The sequence below is a fragment of the Mauremys reevesii genome, linkage group 1 (assembly GCF_016161935.1).
Source record: "Mauremys reevesii isolate NIE-2019 linkage group 1, ASM1616193v1, whole genome shotgun sequence".
In the NCBI taxonomy this organism is placed as follows: domain Eukaryota; kingdom Metazoa; phylum Chordata; order Testudines; family Geoemydidae; genus Mauremys; species Mauremys reevesii.
This window is the reverse complement of record NC_052623.1, coordinates 55,839,622-55,853,948: the sequence shown is the minus strand read 5'-3', so window position 1 is coordinate 55,853,948 and position 14,327 is coordinate 55,839,622. Positions and strand designations below refer to the sequence as shown.

Below are 14,327 nucleotides of genomic sequence, written 5' to 3'. Positions count from 1 at the left end.
GAAATTTAATAATATATATAACATATAATTTTACTATCCTAATAAGATTCTTCACTGGGTCCCGTTGGAAAAGGAATGTATAGCGCTTGTATATTTAAGCATGCTTTCCTACTCTCCTCCTCCTTCCCTCTCCTTACCATTTCATACTAATCTGCTTTGGCTCCCTATCTTTCCAAACTCTCCCCATTGTGCATGTGATTTGCTGCTAAAATGTAAGGAGAAAAATGGAAGATTGAGATCATGTGATATAACAAAATTAATTTACCCTTCAGCTCTCCCTCCCACTGAGGGAGAGATTTTGTTCTGCTAAATTTATCAAGTTACTTTTTTCCTACCATTGTTTTTCTCCTCATGGTTCATCCAATATAGGGATTTCAGCATATAATGAATATAGATCAATTTCCTACATTCATGATATGGATTTTGAAGACATTTCATTTATTTCCACTCATCTTTAACATGGAGCTTGTAGACTTCTATTATATACTTGTGGCTCAATGAATCGCTGCTGGTCTGTGACACAGATGTATTAGTACAGTCTGTTTTATAGTTTCATTCCTCTCCTCATCTCCAGCATCACAAGAAAGTTCCAAATTGTTATGATATGCAGTAATTAAATATGAATAAATAAATTACCAGATAATGAAGCTGCAGCTTCTCTGTCATGTTAAATCATTGATGAGTTGTCAGAGAGTAGGAACTATGGCTGATGATGTCTTACATTTAGAATGGCCATTAGTTATGGGAGTCATTGGCTAAGTTTTCCCATTGCCTTTGTGCTGACAGCAGATGAAAAGATAACTCATGTTCCTTTTAAAAATATATACACTCTATCTTCAGCTAACAAACTAATTCATCTTTAGCTTTTGCTGCAACCTGGACAATAACTAGAAATGAACCATGTTTGCATTTGCAAATAAGTCATCGTGTAACTATAACATATTATCTTGCAAGAGTAGTTTCTTGTGCACTTTTAAATAATCTGCAAAACTTTATTTTTAAAAATAATTTATTGAATAAAATTAGATGTTTCTGAACACATGGTGCCTATGGATAAGTTATCTGGTATCTCTGTTATCTTACCCTCTTACACCCAAAAAAGCATTGGTCATAATGTAAGATTGGTAACTAAACACATTATGAACAATAAACTAAGAACTTAATCAGCATTCAACACCACTGTCTACTCGTGGGGGAATTCTATGCCACTGTGTGTGTGCAGAATTCATGTTCACTGCAGAAAAATGACTTTTTGACGGGGAAGCAAAGGGAAGCCACAAGAATGGTCACATACCCCTCTCCAGCAACATGGGTGCATCAGTTTGGGCACCTGGAGCAGTCGGCAGAGAGGTAAATCACTGCTGCGGGGGGAGAGAGAACAGGGCTGGGGATGCCCCGACTGGTGGCTCCTACCATGTGCTGGGCTCAGCTGCTAATCCCTCCTGGGCTAGGGGCAGGGGAGGTTGGGGCTTGCTCTTCCCCTGCAAGGAATGGTCACAGCTGGATGAGACCCACCCCCAGAAACCTCCCTGGCTGCAGGAGGCTCTGCACCACATCCCTATTTCCTGCCCCTATCCCTCCTCAGCCACAGGGCGAGGGGTTACTGTTTGGGGAGCTGCTTCCCTATCTGCCCAACCCCTGTGCATCCAGACTCCCCATATTCAGACCACCCACCAAACCTCATTCCCTGCACCCAGACCTCCTGCCAAGCCCCTCCCCCTGCATCCAGACCCCCATCCATGCACCCAGATCACCCCCACTGAACCCCTTATACTCAAACCTCCCTGAGTCCCACCCCCTGCATCTGGAGCCCCCCTGCTGAGTCCTATCCCCTGCATCCAGCCCCCCCCCCCACTGAGCTCCTCAGACGTGACCCCTCACCCTGATGAGCCCCACCCCTCTGCGCCTGGACCACCCTGAGGAGACCCCTGCACCCAGTCCCCCACCCCACTGAGCCCCAACCTGCTGCACTGGATCCTCACCCCACCAAGGCCTACTTCCCCAGCACCCAGAATCCACCTGCTGAGCCCCCCCTCCAAACTGTGCCCCAACCACTTTCACCTGGACCTCCCCTGGAGTGTGCCATTGCCCTGGCACCAGGAAACACCCCCGCCCACCCCCAACAAGCCCCTTTGTATCCAGATACCCCTGCACACGGACCTCCTCTGAGCTGCCCACACCCACATTGCCTCATACAGAATCCTCTAAACCCACACCTGTATCCGCCCCATGCTAAGCCCCTCTGCTCTTTGGTTCTGCCAAGCTGACCCTGCTTGCCTACACCTGGCATGGAGGAGCAGGGCCCTGGGATGTTTCTGGGGCATGCTCAGCCCTTGCACTGTGTCAGGGTTGGGTTCAACCTCACCACTGAGTCCAGGTCCTGGGAGGTGGGCTGTAGGGTGATCTCCCACATTCATGCAGCCAGTGGACTGTGCTTTCCACTGTCATGCTGGAGCCTCCACATTTATTTAGTGACAACATTTGCAGAATTTTTAAAATATTGTGCACAGAATTTTTTTTCCCCACACAGAATTCCCTTATCAATGACCTTCAAATCGTGCAGGAAAAGGAGAGGCAAGAGGAGAAGAATTAAAAATAAATGAATGAGAATAAATATGTTTAATGTTTTTACTACTTGGCCTATACAACACTGACTGTGATACCATTGCTTCCTAGCATTCCAATGGATGCATTTGAGAGGTTTAGCAGGTGTGCTCCACAGAAACATACCTGGATATTTGGCAGCAGGTGATTAAACTGGGGAAGAGGAAAATAATGACTTTGCAGGTTTCTGTTTCAGTCATGTTTGTGTGTGTTTTTTATAGACAGTGAATACCTGATGGTATTCTGTTAAAAGCTCTGAGATATTTCCTAAACATTTTTTCCTTTAAAATATTGTGACACTTTCTGTGGTGTATATAGAATACATAGTATTGTATACAGAAGTTTCATGACCATGGAAGGAAAAGGAAGGATGATCCAGAGGTTAAGGCAGGAGCCTATGACTTGGGAGACCAAGGTTCATATCTGTGCTTTGCCACTGACTTCCTCTGTGACTTAGCGTGAGTCACTTTGCTTCTCTGTTCCTTAGTTTCCTATCTGTAAAATGGGGCTAATACTTCCCTACCTCACATGCATTTTGGGAAGATAAATACAATTAAAGACTGTAAAGTGCTTTGAGATCCACTGAAGCAAAGTGCTATATAAGAACTAAGTTCAATATGAGGGTGGGATGGCCATGTTACTTATGAGTGAATTATGGACATAATTCCAATGAGTGAAATCTTTATTCCACACTATCATGTGTGCTGTATATACCACAGAAAATTCCACAATATATGTTAAAATATTTATTTTTAGAGCTTTTAACACTTATTAGAACTATTTTTCCACGTCTCCATATGTAAAGCCAGATGCCTTAAGACTTTTAGTTACCCTGAATCACTGCTCTACAGGGAGCCATAAAAGAAAACAAAAATAAAAAAACCTCCAACTCTCTAGACTGATTTACAGTAGTTTTTATACCTAAAATTACCACAACTTTAAAGTACTTAATCTCAGGATCTTCCAGGGCTTGAAGTGAGCATTGGATCCCATTTAGAAATTGGGAATCTTCCTATTACAAAGATATAAAGCTCCTTATTCTAGTCCTGTGGGGCTGTAGGATATCTAATGTTAAAGGTATAGAAGAGCTGTCACTGGGCCTCAGGCAGGAGTAATCTTTAAGGAAGAAGTTCTTCATTTGGGGTAAGAAGACAACCTTTTTATGTCAGGTTGATTATATCAGGAAATGGTGGTGGTTTGAAGTTGCTCTGGAGGTTGGAATGTTAGTCCAGAAGGAGGTGGCTCCAGAGCAGATGAGGCAATGAGACGTGCATGGCTCAGCAGTTTATCCCTGGCTATTCCCCTCGCACATGTGCAAGGTGGGTGTAAAATATTTGTATATTTTATGTGTTCAAGAGTGGAAAAGTCACTTATCGTGTAAGCAGTCAAGTAACTGTATACCTTATGCAAAGACAGTACTGTAAGTGTATAGGAAGTGACAGGACTCTGAGTACACAATGATCAGATCTGTTGAGTAAGAAATTTCCATTGTTTACGTACTCTTTTCAGAGTAAGATCACACTCTGGTGAGATATGTTGTGCTGTATCATCCCTCTTAGTTTTAATTGTAAAATCCTCAGGCCATCATCTTGACGGGGTAGTTATCTTCTGGGTAACTTCCGGGAGGGCATTCTTTTCAGAGAAGGTGCTATGGGAGAAAATGCAAAGACGTTGGTGGGAGGAGCAGACATCTGGGCATTATACTTCGTATTTGCTTTGCTTTAGGAATAAAGGGGAAGATATGCTAAAGGGTTAGAGTTGTTTCTTCACCTAGTATTGCCTCAAACTGCAAAAATTAAAAAAAAAAGCAATATTTAATTCACAAATAGAGACATCTAGTGAAATAATTTTGTGAACCACTTTGCCAGGCATAACATGCTTTGTTGATTATAGTAATGACTCATTCTCTCTTCATGGAAAGAGGCCAACTCCAATTGAACATTGTCTAATATCAACTAGCTCTGTGCAACTTAGCTGTAATATCACCTTACATAGAGGAAACGCTTTACATTAAGACAACAGTTCAACCCCCTCCCTCTAATTACATAACTTATTCAGTAGAATCGCAAATAAAACCTGTATAATAAAAAGGTACTGCATATGTAACGCTGGTATACCCTGGTCATTGTCAGCCGGGATTGAACCTGGGGCCTCTGGAGTTTAGTGCATGAGTCTCGATCACATGAGCTAAAAGTCAACTAGCTGTTAGCTAAGGCCGTAGAGCAGTCTCATTTTATCTCTCTAGGTGGTCTTGGTGTCACTAGATGGGACAGAACACCACACCCAGGCGGTGTGTGGGTTAAACATACAGCAACACATCCTGAAAGTGAATGCACTGAATATTTAAATCCGGTGTGTGTTGTTGTTTAAGCATTGACTACATATTCAGTGATATGTACAAGACAGACATGATTCCTGCCTTAAGAAGCTTACAGTCAAAGTAGACGATACACGGGGAGACCTGGAAGATGATGGTGGTGACTTTTTTTTAGATTTTGTTTAATGAGGTGGTGACAGCTTTCATTCATATGCATTTGAGAGTCTCAGTATTTTTCATTTAACAGTATTCTATAAATGGATTAGAGCAGTGTTTCCCAAACTTACAACAGTTGCGTACCCCTTTTGAGACATTTTGTCTTACCGGCGTACCCCTTCTCCAGTGAAGCTAATTTTGGGGAGGAGGGGTAGCCACATTTTTATAACACACTCCTAATTCGTTTAATTCTGGATTAAATGTTTGTTAGAAATAAATACAAAATTATATTACATACAGTTGAAACAAAACTTTTAATAGAAATAATAGTTACATATCAAAATAGTACTAGAAATAATTAAAATAATAGAAGCAAATCAACAGTCTGGCAGAACAGCGTGTGTATATTGTGATACACCCAGGCCAGTTGGGAACAGCAGAGTAGTAGAAGGGAGATATACTGGCCACTGGATAAGCAGTTTTCTGTTCCCTGAGTGACCAGAGCAGGGGCTGCTCCAGGCTAATGAGAACATCTGACTCCAATTAACCTGCTAAGAGTTAGGTGAGGCTGTTAAGCACCTGACTCTAATTAAGGCCCCTCTGATGCTATAAAAGGGGTCACCCAGTCAGGCCAAAGGGGAGCCAGAGGAGAGGAAGTGCGTGTGAGGAGCTGGGAGTACAAGCATCATCAGACATCAGGAGGAAGGTCTGGTGGTGAGGACAAAGAAGGTGTTGGGAGGAGGCCATGGGAAAGTAGCCCAGGGAGTTGTAGCTGTTGTACAACTGTACCAGGAGGCACTCTAGACAGCTGCAGTCCACAGGGCCCTGAGCTGGAACCCAGAGTAGAGGGCGGGCCTGGGTTCCCTCCCCAAACCTCCCAACTCCTGATCAAACACAGGAGGAATTGACCTGGACTGTGGCTTCTACCAGAGGGGAAGGTCTCTGGGCTGTTTCCTGACCCACAAGGTAAATCTGTGAGGCAAGCAAATCCGCCAATAAGCGCAGGACCCACCAATATAGAGGAGGAACTTTGGTGAATTCGTATCATTCTGAAATTAAAATACACTGGTTTGGTTAGGTTAGTGAAGAAAGCACTAGTTCTAATATGTACTATTTCGGTATTGAAAAATTTTCAGTACAAACCAAACTATTCAGTGCAAGGGACGGAACTGCTTTTGACCAGACACTATTGTGGGGATATCTGATTCAATGTTTGTGATCTTAAGACGAAGATGGGGCTCCACGTCAATAAGACAATTTTGTGTTTTTTGTTTTGATTCCAACCAGCACAGAGAATCCAATCGCGCACAAATACGAGGTTGGAAAAGGCAGAAGATATTTGACAGCTTTTTCCAGTAGAGCTGGATATTCAGAGCTAACCCCCAGCCAAAATGTCAGTGTTTATTTGCTCAAATTTTGTTTTCAGGAAGCTATCTGAAGTGAGCTCCAAGAGCTGTTGTTCTTCTGAAACAGAGAGGTTATTTAGCAAAGTTTGAACACTGATGATAAAAGGGTTCCTTATCCATTCAAAGGTGCCGTCCAGTTCAGGGAAATACTTACAAAGTTCTTTCTGCAAGCTTTCCAAATGCTGCTTCATTGTTTGCAACACATCACTATCAAGTTCATTAGTTGTTTATTACTAAGTCATGAAGAGATGGAAAGGAATCCAGTTCATGACAACTAAGACATTTATGCCACAGTTTCATTTTGCGACCATGATGCTCACTTTGTCTTGAACATGGAATATGGATATGAGTTTCCCTTGTAAGGATAGATTGAGGTTGTTTAAATGAGCAAAAATATCTGCAATATATGCTAGTTTGCATATCCATTTCCAGTTGTGTATACGGTCTCGCAGGTTAAAGGTTTCATCTAAAAAACTTGCAGTTCTTCTCACAGCTCAAACAGGCGATTCAGAACTTTTCCACATGAAAGCCAACACGCTTTCGTGTAGAAAATACGAGTTGTGTGTAATCAGTGCCCATCTCATCACAAAGCTGAGAAAACAGCCGGGCGTTCAGAGGGCGGCCTTTCACAAAATTGATTATTTTCACAGCTTCATCCAGTACTTGCTTTAGATCTGCCGGCATGTTCTGGGTGGCGAGTGCTTTCCTGTGAATGCAACGAGTCGATTTTTGCTTCTGGCACAACAGCTTGAATACGTGCAACAAAGCCTTTCTTCAAACCAGTCATGGCTCTGGCACCATCCGTGCTTATTCCAACACAACGACTCCAATCCAAGTAATTGTTTTTGATAGTCATCAATAACTTTAAAAATAGCTTCTCCAGTTGTATGTGTTGGCTAGGTTGGCAGAACAAAATATCATTGTGGACTTCATTATTCAGCTCGTATCTGACAAACAACAAAAGATTAGCTAAATTCACAATATCAGTGGATTCATCTACTTCCAGTGCATAGTAGCAACTGCTTTGTACTCTTGACAATAATTGCTGCTTTACGTTTTTGGCCATATCTGTGATTCTACGATGAACAGTGTTACTTGAGGGGGGACACAATCTATAGCTTTGCTAGCCTTGTCACCAATCATCACTTGCACCATTACTTCGGCTGCAGGTTTTACTAATGTCTCGCCAATCACTTCAGCAGCTCTGGACTTTGCAATTAAGTACGCCACTATATGAAGCTTCCAAAGCTTTCATATTTTCACTTCCCGTCACATAAAGATTGTTTTTTTGGAGATCTTTGCACCTATTTTTGAAGAATTCTACAGGTTTTCCCTCATATTCTTTGTTTGCTATCAAAATGGCATTTTAGGTCGGATGGTTTCATACTTTCATTTGTGAGAGTCTCGTAACAAATCACACATAGTGGAACAGGCATATTCGTGGGCTTTTTTCATATTCTTTGCAGCTGATACGTTCAATAAACTTACAGATGGTTCACACGGTTCACTAATTTTGTCATCACAATTGTCTGATGTAGCCATATCACTGCATTTTTCAGCATAATTATCACTAACATTCATATTTCCTTCATAATTTTCTTTTGTACATTTCAAACTTCCTGTTTTTAGCCAGCAATCCATTGTAAACGGGTTTAACAAAAACAAAGAGAGAAATTTTGTATATTAATACACACCAAGTATGTACTTGCTACGATCTTTAGATTACTACAAGTAGTTATTCACTCTTATCTTTTATCCGTCAGTATGATTTCTGCGCATGCCACAAAGGCAACTGTATTGCCCGAGCCGCGGTAACGCGCACACATGGTTTGTGTCGGTTCTGCTGTGCTATTAGATGTTACTGAACACGTTATCATATTAGTTACAATGTAAACCTGTGTGTGTTTCTACTGTACAAGTGTACACCATTCTTGTATATTAAATTTTAGTGAATTGTTTTCTGCTGCTAAAAAAAAACAAACTATGATAAAGTAAAATAAAAAATTCTGCCGCGTACCCCTTGAGACCCTTTCACGTACCACCAGGGGTATGCATACCACACTTTGGGAAACACTGGATTAGAGGAAAAAGACTCTACTTTAGAAATGTACACGTGGGAAAACAGAATCAACCAGTGAGGATGCAGATAGAGCTGTTCCTTCTGGAGTGAGCAAAACTCACCAAACCATCATGAAACAAACTTTTAGCTCTGAACAGTCTAAAAAAACCCTTCATCTATTAAGACTGTAATATATTGCTTTCTCTGAGTTGAGCATTATCATCTAGTTATGTTGGAAAGTATTAGTACCTCTTAAACTGGCCCACAAAGATTTATGAGTATAACCAGCTATAGTATTGCTGACAAGATTTCAAACTATCCATGGAGAAACAGTCTATATATTCTGGGACATTAACTCTGCTAATGTCTTGCTGAAAAAGATTTTTAAAGCTAGTCAATCTAGCTCCCCTGAGCTCTCTGACAAAGAGGACTTAGAAGTTTATACCTCAGTAGTCACCCCACTCAAGAAATGTTCCTGATTTTAATTTGCCCATTAACCAGGCACTTTATCCCCACTGAACTATGAGCAGACTTACAATCGATCTGTCTGTCTCTCCTTTTTTGGTTGTCATTGTTGAATCTAGATAGAAGTATGGTAGTGACAAACACTTGGAGAATTTATATGGGCCATAGTGAGAAGACTTAATGATTAGTTACTTATCTTTTTGTTCTGGGAGAGAATCTTTGTTAATCTAACCAATTAGCTGTGCAAGTGCCAATGGGAATTTGATTTATCTTCATTCCAGTGTGGTATGTTCTTTTTTTCATTGCATAAAAATAAATTAACCTCCCCCAAGCCCCTTTATACTAAACATCAAATTCGTCACATTGATAAGCACATTGTAAATATGCAGATTGATAAAATGCATCAACAAGCATTTCAGCTTAAGTTTAACTTTTTCCTTTCACCTCAAAAACCATTGGAGCTAGTAATCTCTAAATTCAATGGACCTGGCAAAAGTATGTTTTAAAGTAAACTATGCTGAATGGACATTCCCCTATTAACTTTTCTATATGATGTTTTCTGTATGGTACTTCTAAAGTTGACTTTTTCTGTAAACTAGTGGCTTTCAAACTAGTGTTCTGCAGATAAAGGTTTTCCCTCTTTTCTGACTATATAAGGGTTGAAGTTCATAAGCTTACATTGCAGGAGCAAGAGATGGGAGACTGTTCAGAACGCCTGTTAGAGGGCATATGCGAGAGATGTGCCAAGAAAATCCATGCTCAACAGATTGCAACGTTCTAATCAGTGGTATGTGAGGAGCCAAAAGAACATAGGGGATGCCTGGTATTTTGGTAATCTAGGAAGGTGTCAAAATTAATGTTCAAAACCTTCACTTCCTTTATATTTTCTTATAATATTATATGTAATATTAATTTTTCTATCATTAGTATGTATTTCACTAACACAATTCATTACCTGCTAACAATTAAGTAGTTCATAAACAAGTGCTTCCTCTGCCATTAGTGCAGGCAGGCAGCAGCAGATTCACATGGTTATGATGGATGCTGGAACTATTTTTATAGTGGGAGTGCTGAGAGCCAGTGAACCAAACTGTAGATCCTGTATATAATGGAAGCTACATCATGCTGGGGGTGGGGCCTGCCACATCCCTAGTTCCAGCACCTATGGACAAGAGTCAATATGGGAGGATTTAGGTTTCTTAAATCCTTCAAAATAGCATCTTCCATCACATTCATGTTGGGCCTCATACTCTTCTTTCTTTGACCTCATTTCTAAATCTTCTGTAAAAGTATACCTTCTTCAACACATTGGACATGACCCCACCATTACAGTCATCTTGTTCTCTATTGATGCAAGATTGCAGCTTGCAGGGATCATCTAAGTATCTCCTCATTTGTGCCAAAATTAAAGCTGCATGTGTTAAGAATAGGCCATATCTTATGACACTGAAAACTGTTAAGTTCTTCTTCGAGTACTATCCCTACCAGTGCTCCACTGTAGGTGTATCCATGCTTCTGTGCCTCAGATAGGAGATTTTAGGTATCAGCGTCTGTTTGACCCACACATGCGCTTTCCCTGTCTCATGCCTTGCCTTGAGGCTATCTAGTGTTGTGCAGGCAAATGGTCCTCAGTTCCTTCTCAACCACCCTTGACCTGAAATGGAGCATTAGCAGAGTCTGAGAGACCATTCATTTTAAACTTTATTTTAGGTTATAGAGTAGCTAGTGGACTTTACATTATCTAGATCTGTTTCCACTTCTGTAGCCTTCATCACAAATGTTCCCATCACAGAAATATGCAGAGCAGCAACTTGGGCATCTGCTCATACTTTTGAGGAACAACATGCAATCACCTATGATTCAGCATCAGATGCTATGTTTGGATCCATGGTATTATCATCACTACTAGACTTGACTCCGAAGTTGCACCCCTCCATCAGGGTACTGCTGTAGAGTAACTTACAGTTGAGCACCCATGGACACTGCTACCTAAAATTTCTGATCTGAGGCGCAGAGTTGCGGATACACCTACAGTGACGCACCCATAGGTGGACACATCTCAAAGAACCACAGTTATTGTATAACGTGAGTAACGTCATCATTCCTCTCCTCAGATGTTTTTAATGGCCTGTTTCTGCACCACATAACAGAGCTGTGATCACTACTGTGCTGAATGCTCTCAAGTCCAGGGATAAAAGATTTTTGCTTGTGTGATGTATGTAAGTCTAATACACAACTGTCACATAATACGAAGGGGAAATATAGGAAAGAGAAGCACATAGACAGTCTTCTTTCTTTCATGAAGAGTAAAGTGAGACATGAGGCATTCTCTTGTTAAATACAAAACGTAAAATTTAGTAGAATTTCCCATGTTACATCAAACTATTTCCAGCTAAATATCATCATCTTCTGTGTTGGTTAGTGCAGCCTCTGTAAGAGACCCTTCAAAATATGAGAGGCTTGGTCAAATCTAGGGAAACAGTGTTGGAGTGGCTTGCATAAAATATATTGAGCAAGTAACATTCACAGTGGCTGGTGACCAAAACAGAGTTTGTGGCAATACTGATTAGATCTGGTCAAACTTTCTTTGACACAACCTTTTTCTGTTAAAAAATGCTGTCTTATTTTAAACACATCTGTGTAACATTTTTATCAGCTTAGAAGAAAAGAGCATTGGGAGGGGTTCACAGATTCAGGAATGTCAAGAGAGAGAGAGAGACATCCTCAGATTCCAACCACCCACTCCCACCCCAGAATAACTAATAATTTGGTGATTAGGGCACTCACCTGGGATACTGGAGACATGTGCTCTGCTTGATTTGGAGTAGGGACTTGAACCTGAGTCTTCAATGTCAAACACGTGTCCTAACCACCAGGCTACACAGTCAGCAGCAAATGACTAACTATAGCAAAACAAAGAAAGCATAGGAAATATTACTGATATGGAGGTTAACTGAGATAAAACTGGGAAGTTTTTATTTGTGATCACTGAGGAATCCAGGCACAATTTAGGATTGAGGCAGGTATATCCCTGAGCACTGCAGTGGCATATGTCAGATGATTCTTTCACAAGGTTGGCAGCTGGAGGTCAGAAATGTGAAATCTGTTCTGCAATAGTAGGATTATGATTATTATTATAAATGATTTCTGATTTTCTTGATATTGAGCAAAGGAAGAGAACCAAAACAGGTATTGTGTGTGAGCAGGGTAAGATCATTGATACCTTTCAGAAATATATAGTGCATATCTGGACATTTGGGTATGCGTTAGTTACAAAGGGGTGTGTTGCAAGATAAAATAATAAAGATATATGCGGTCTCAGCAGAATGACAATCTAAGAGTGACACAATTCACAAACATATTTTGAATTTAGAAGATCCTATATAAATTATATTTTAATAAAATATGACTGTCTGACATTGTTTCACTAATTTGAAAATGAACAAAGAAAGACTTTGAAGATTGAGCAAAATAAGAATCAGTGGTGATTGTGGATAAATATTTGGCTGTGTGTGTTCTCCCTGTGTGCTGTCCCAGCTTTGCGCAGACAGTTGGCACAGCAGACCTCGAGCAAACTGCCCAATGGCCACAAGATCTGTTAAGGTACAAAGGCACCCAGCCAGGTTTATTGTCAACGAAGCACGGTAATAGCATCTGGCAGACTCTACGAGGGTACTAAGACATGTATGCCTGTGACAATGGATGCAGCTCAGTCAGTGGCAGGACTTTCCACTGCCCCCTAAGCTGGCCAAAGATACTCCCTCTGAAATAAATCTTAATACCCTGATAAGTTACATTCTGTCCTCTTGACTTTCTCTTTTAGGAGGGTCAGTGTGTTTCTGCTGTTATTGGGAGGTGTTTTTGTACTATCCTTGATATCAGGATGTTCTGGTACCACTTGCTATCAGGATGTATTTGCGTGAATACTCAGGTACTTAACACTTCTTAGGAATGTGTATTTCTGCAATATCAGCCCTGTTCTTGCCAGATCCTGTGAGCAAGTCCTGCCTCATACCAGGCCTCTGATACAAGGGCTTATGTCTCAGGCTCTCTTCCTACTACATTGATATGTGTAATTTGTTATCTAAGATTCACAAAGACCTTGCTGTTAGATACGAGGTACTTCTGGAATAATGCATAGATTTTTACCATCCAAACAGCATCCTCTTGTTGACTGAATCTACTGATAATTTTGGATTTGAAAGGGTTTGGAAGTCTTTTGTTGTTTGTTTGTTGACTTGAAATTCACCATAGCTTTCACTCATCCTGTCTATCGTATGAAGTTGTTGCCTTGTAAATGAGTCCTTATCCCAGTTTGGACAATGGAGGAGGATTTCTTCCTTTGAGAGAGAGCTTGGCTTTAGATTGGACTTCATGTATGAAGGAGGAACTGCAATCAAGGCATGCTTCTAAGCAGAAGATAATGTTTTAAAGCATTTAAAGAAAGTTTGGTACACAGCTGATTTACATGGTATTCCTGCTTTTCATGATGAGAACAGACTTGTTTTTCTAGTAAGATCAAATTGGGTGTCTTAAAAAACGTAAGCTTGAATTTGTAGATGATTTGATTGCTGCAGGTGATAAAACTATAGGTCTTTTTGTCCCAAGCATGCAGCAATATGTTCATTTGAGTCAGGAAGGGGTGGAATGGTGGATGCTAAGTAAGGACTAAAAGGGAACTAAGTGCAACCATAGCAATTGCTTATCAGAAAGCATTTTAAACAAGCCGAAATCTCTCTGATATTCCCCATTTATCTTATTTATTTCTGGTGATTAGGGATAACTGCCCCTTTGAAAATGTCATCATTTCAAGCAAGAGCTGCCACTGATTCACTACTGCAGTCTGCAGCACTGCCTCCTAGAGAAGATGATGCCATCTCCATTCTACTGCAGTCCAGTACAACTTCAGTTCTGGAAAGAGAAGATTACAGAGCAGTGATGTTTAACTGACATAGCAAAATCTTATTAGCTGCATTAGGAGTTAGTAACGTGGAACAAATTATTTCTAGCCTTTAAAGCTAAAATTGTATTCCATTAGGGGTAATGCTCTATTGATTGCCCTGCAGGCATTGCTAATGTGACTAAGGTCTTTTGCAATAGTAAAAGGTACCAGCCTAAGGCTTACAATAAAGTGGCTTACCAACAACATAGATATCCTTGATCCGCCTCATTGCTTATCTATATTATACTGCTGTTGCTGAAAACAACTAACGTGTCTTTAATTACTACATGCTATTTTTTGTGAGCTTTGGCAACAGGAAAAAAGCCGGGGTACCAATGTAAGCATTTCTGGTTTCCCGTTATTTGCGTGATTATGAAG

General features: G+C 40.7%; 1 protein-coding gene across 6 annotated transcripts in view; it reads left to right on the top strand.

The window, feature by feature from the left end:
• The window catches only part of DCLK1 (doublecortin like kinase 1), a 347,909-nt gene that overhangs the window by 221,413 nt on the left and 112,169 nt on the right, over window positions 1-14,327 (top strand). The window contains exon 5 of one of the 6 annotated variants that reach the window (XM_039547161.1): window positions 13,785-13,958. The exons of the other annotated variants lie outside the window; for them this stretch is intronic. Within the exon in view, the coding sequence (XP_039403095.1) occupies window positions 13,785-13,957 (173 nt within the window). The 3' untranslated portion in view covers window position 13,958. Of the gene's footprint in view, window positions 1-13,784; window positions 13,959-14,327 lie in introns of those variants that run through there. 6 annotated transcript variants of the gene reach the window in all.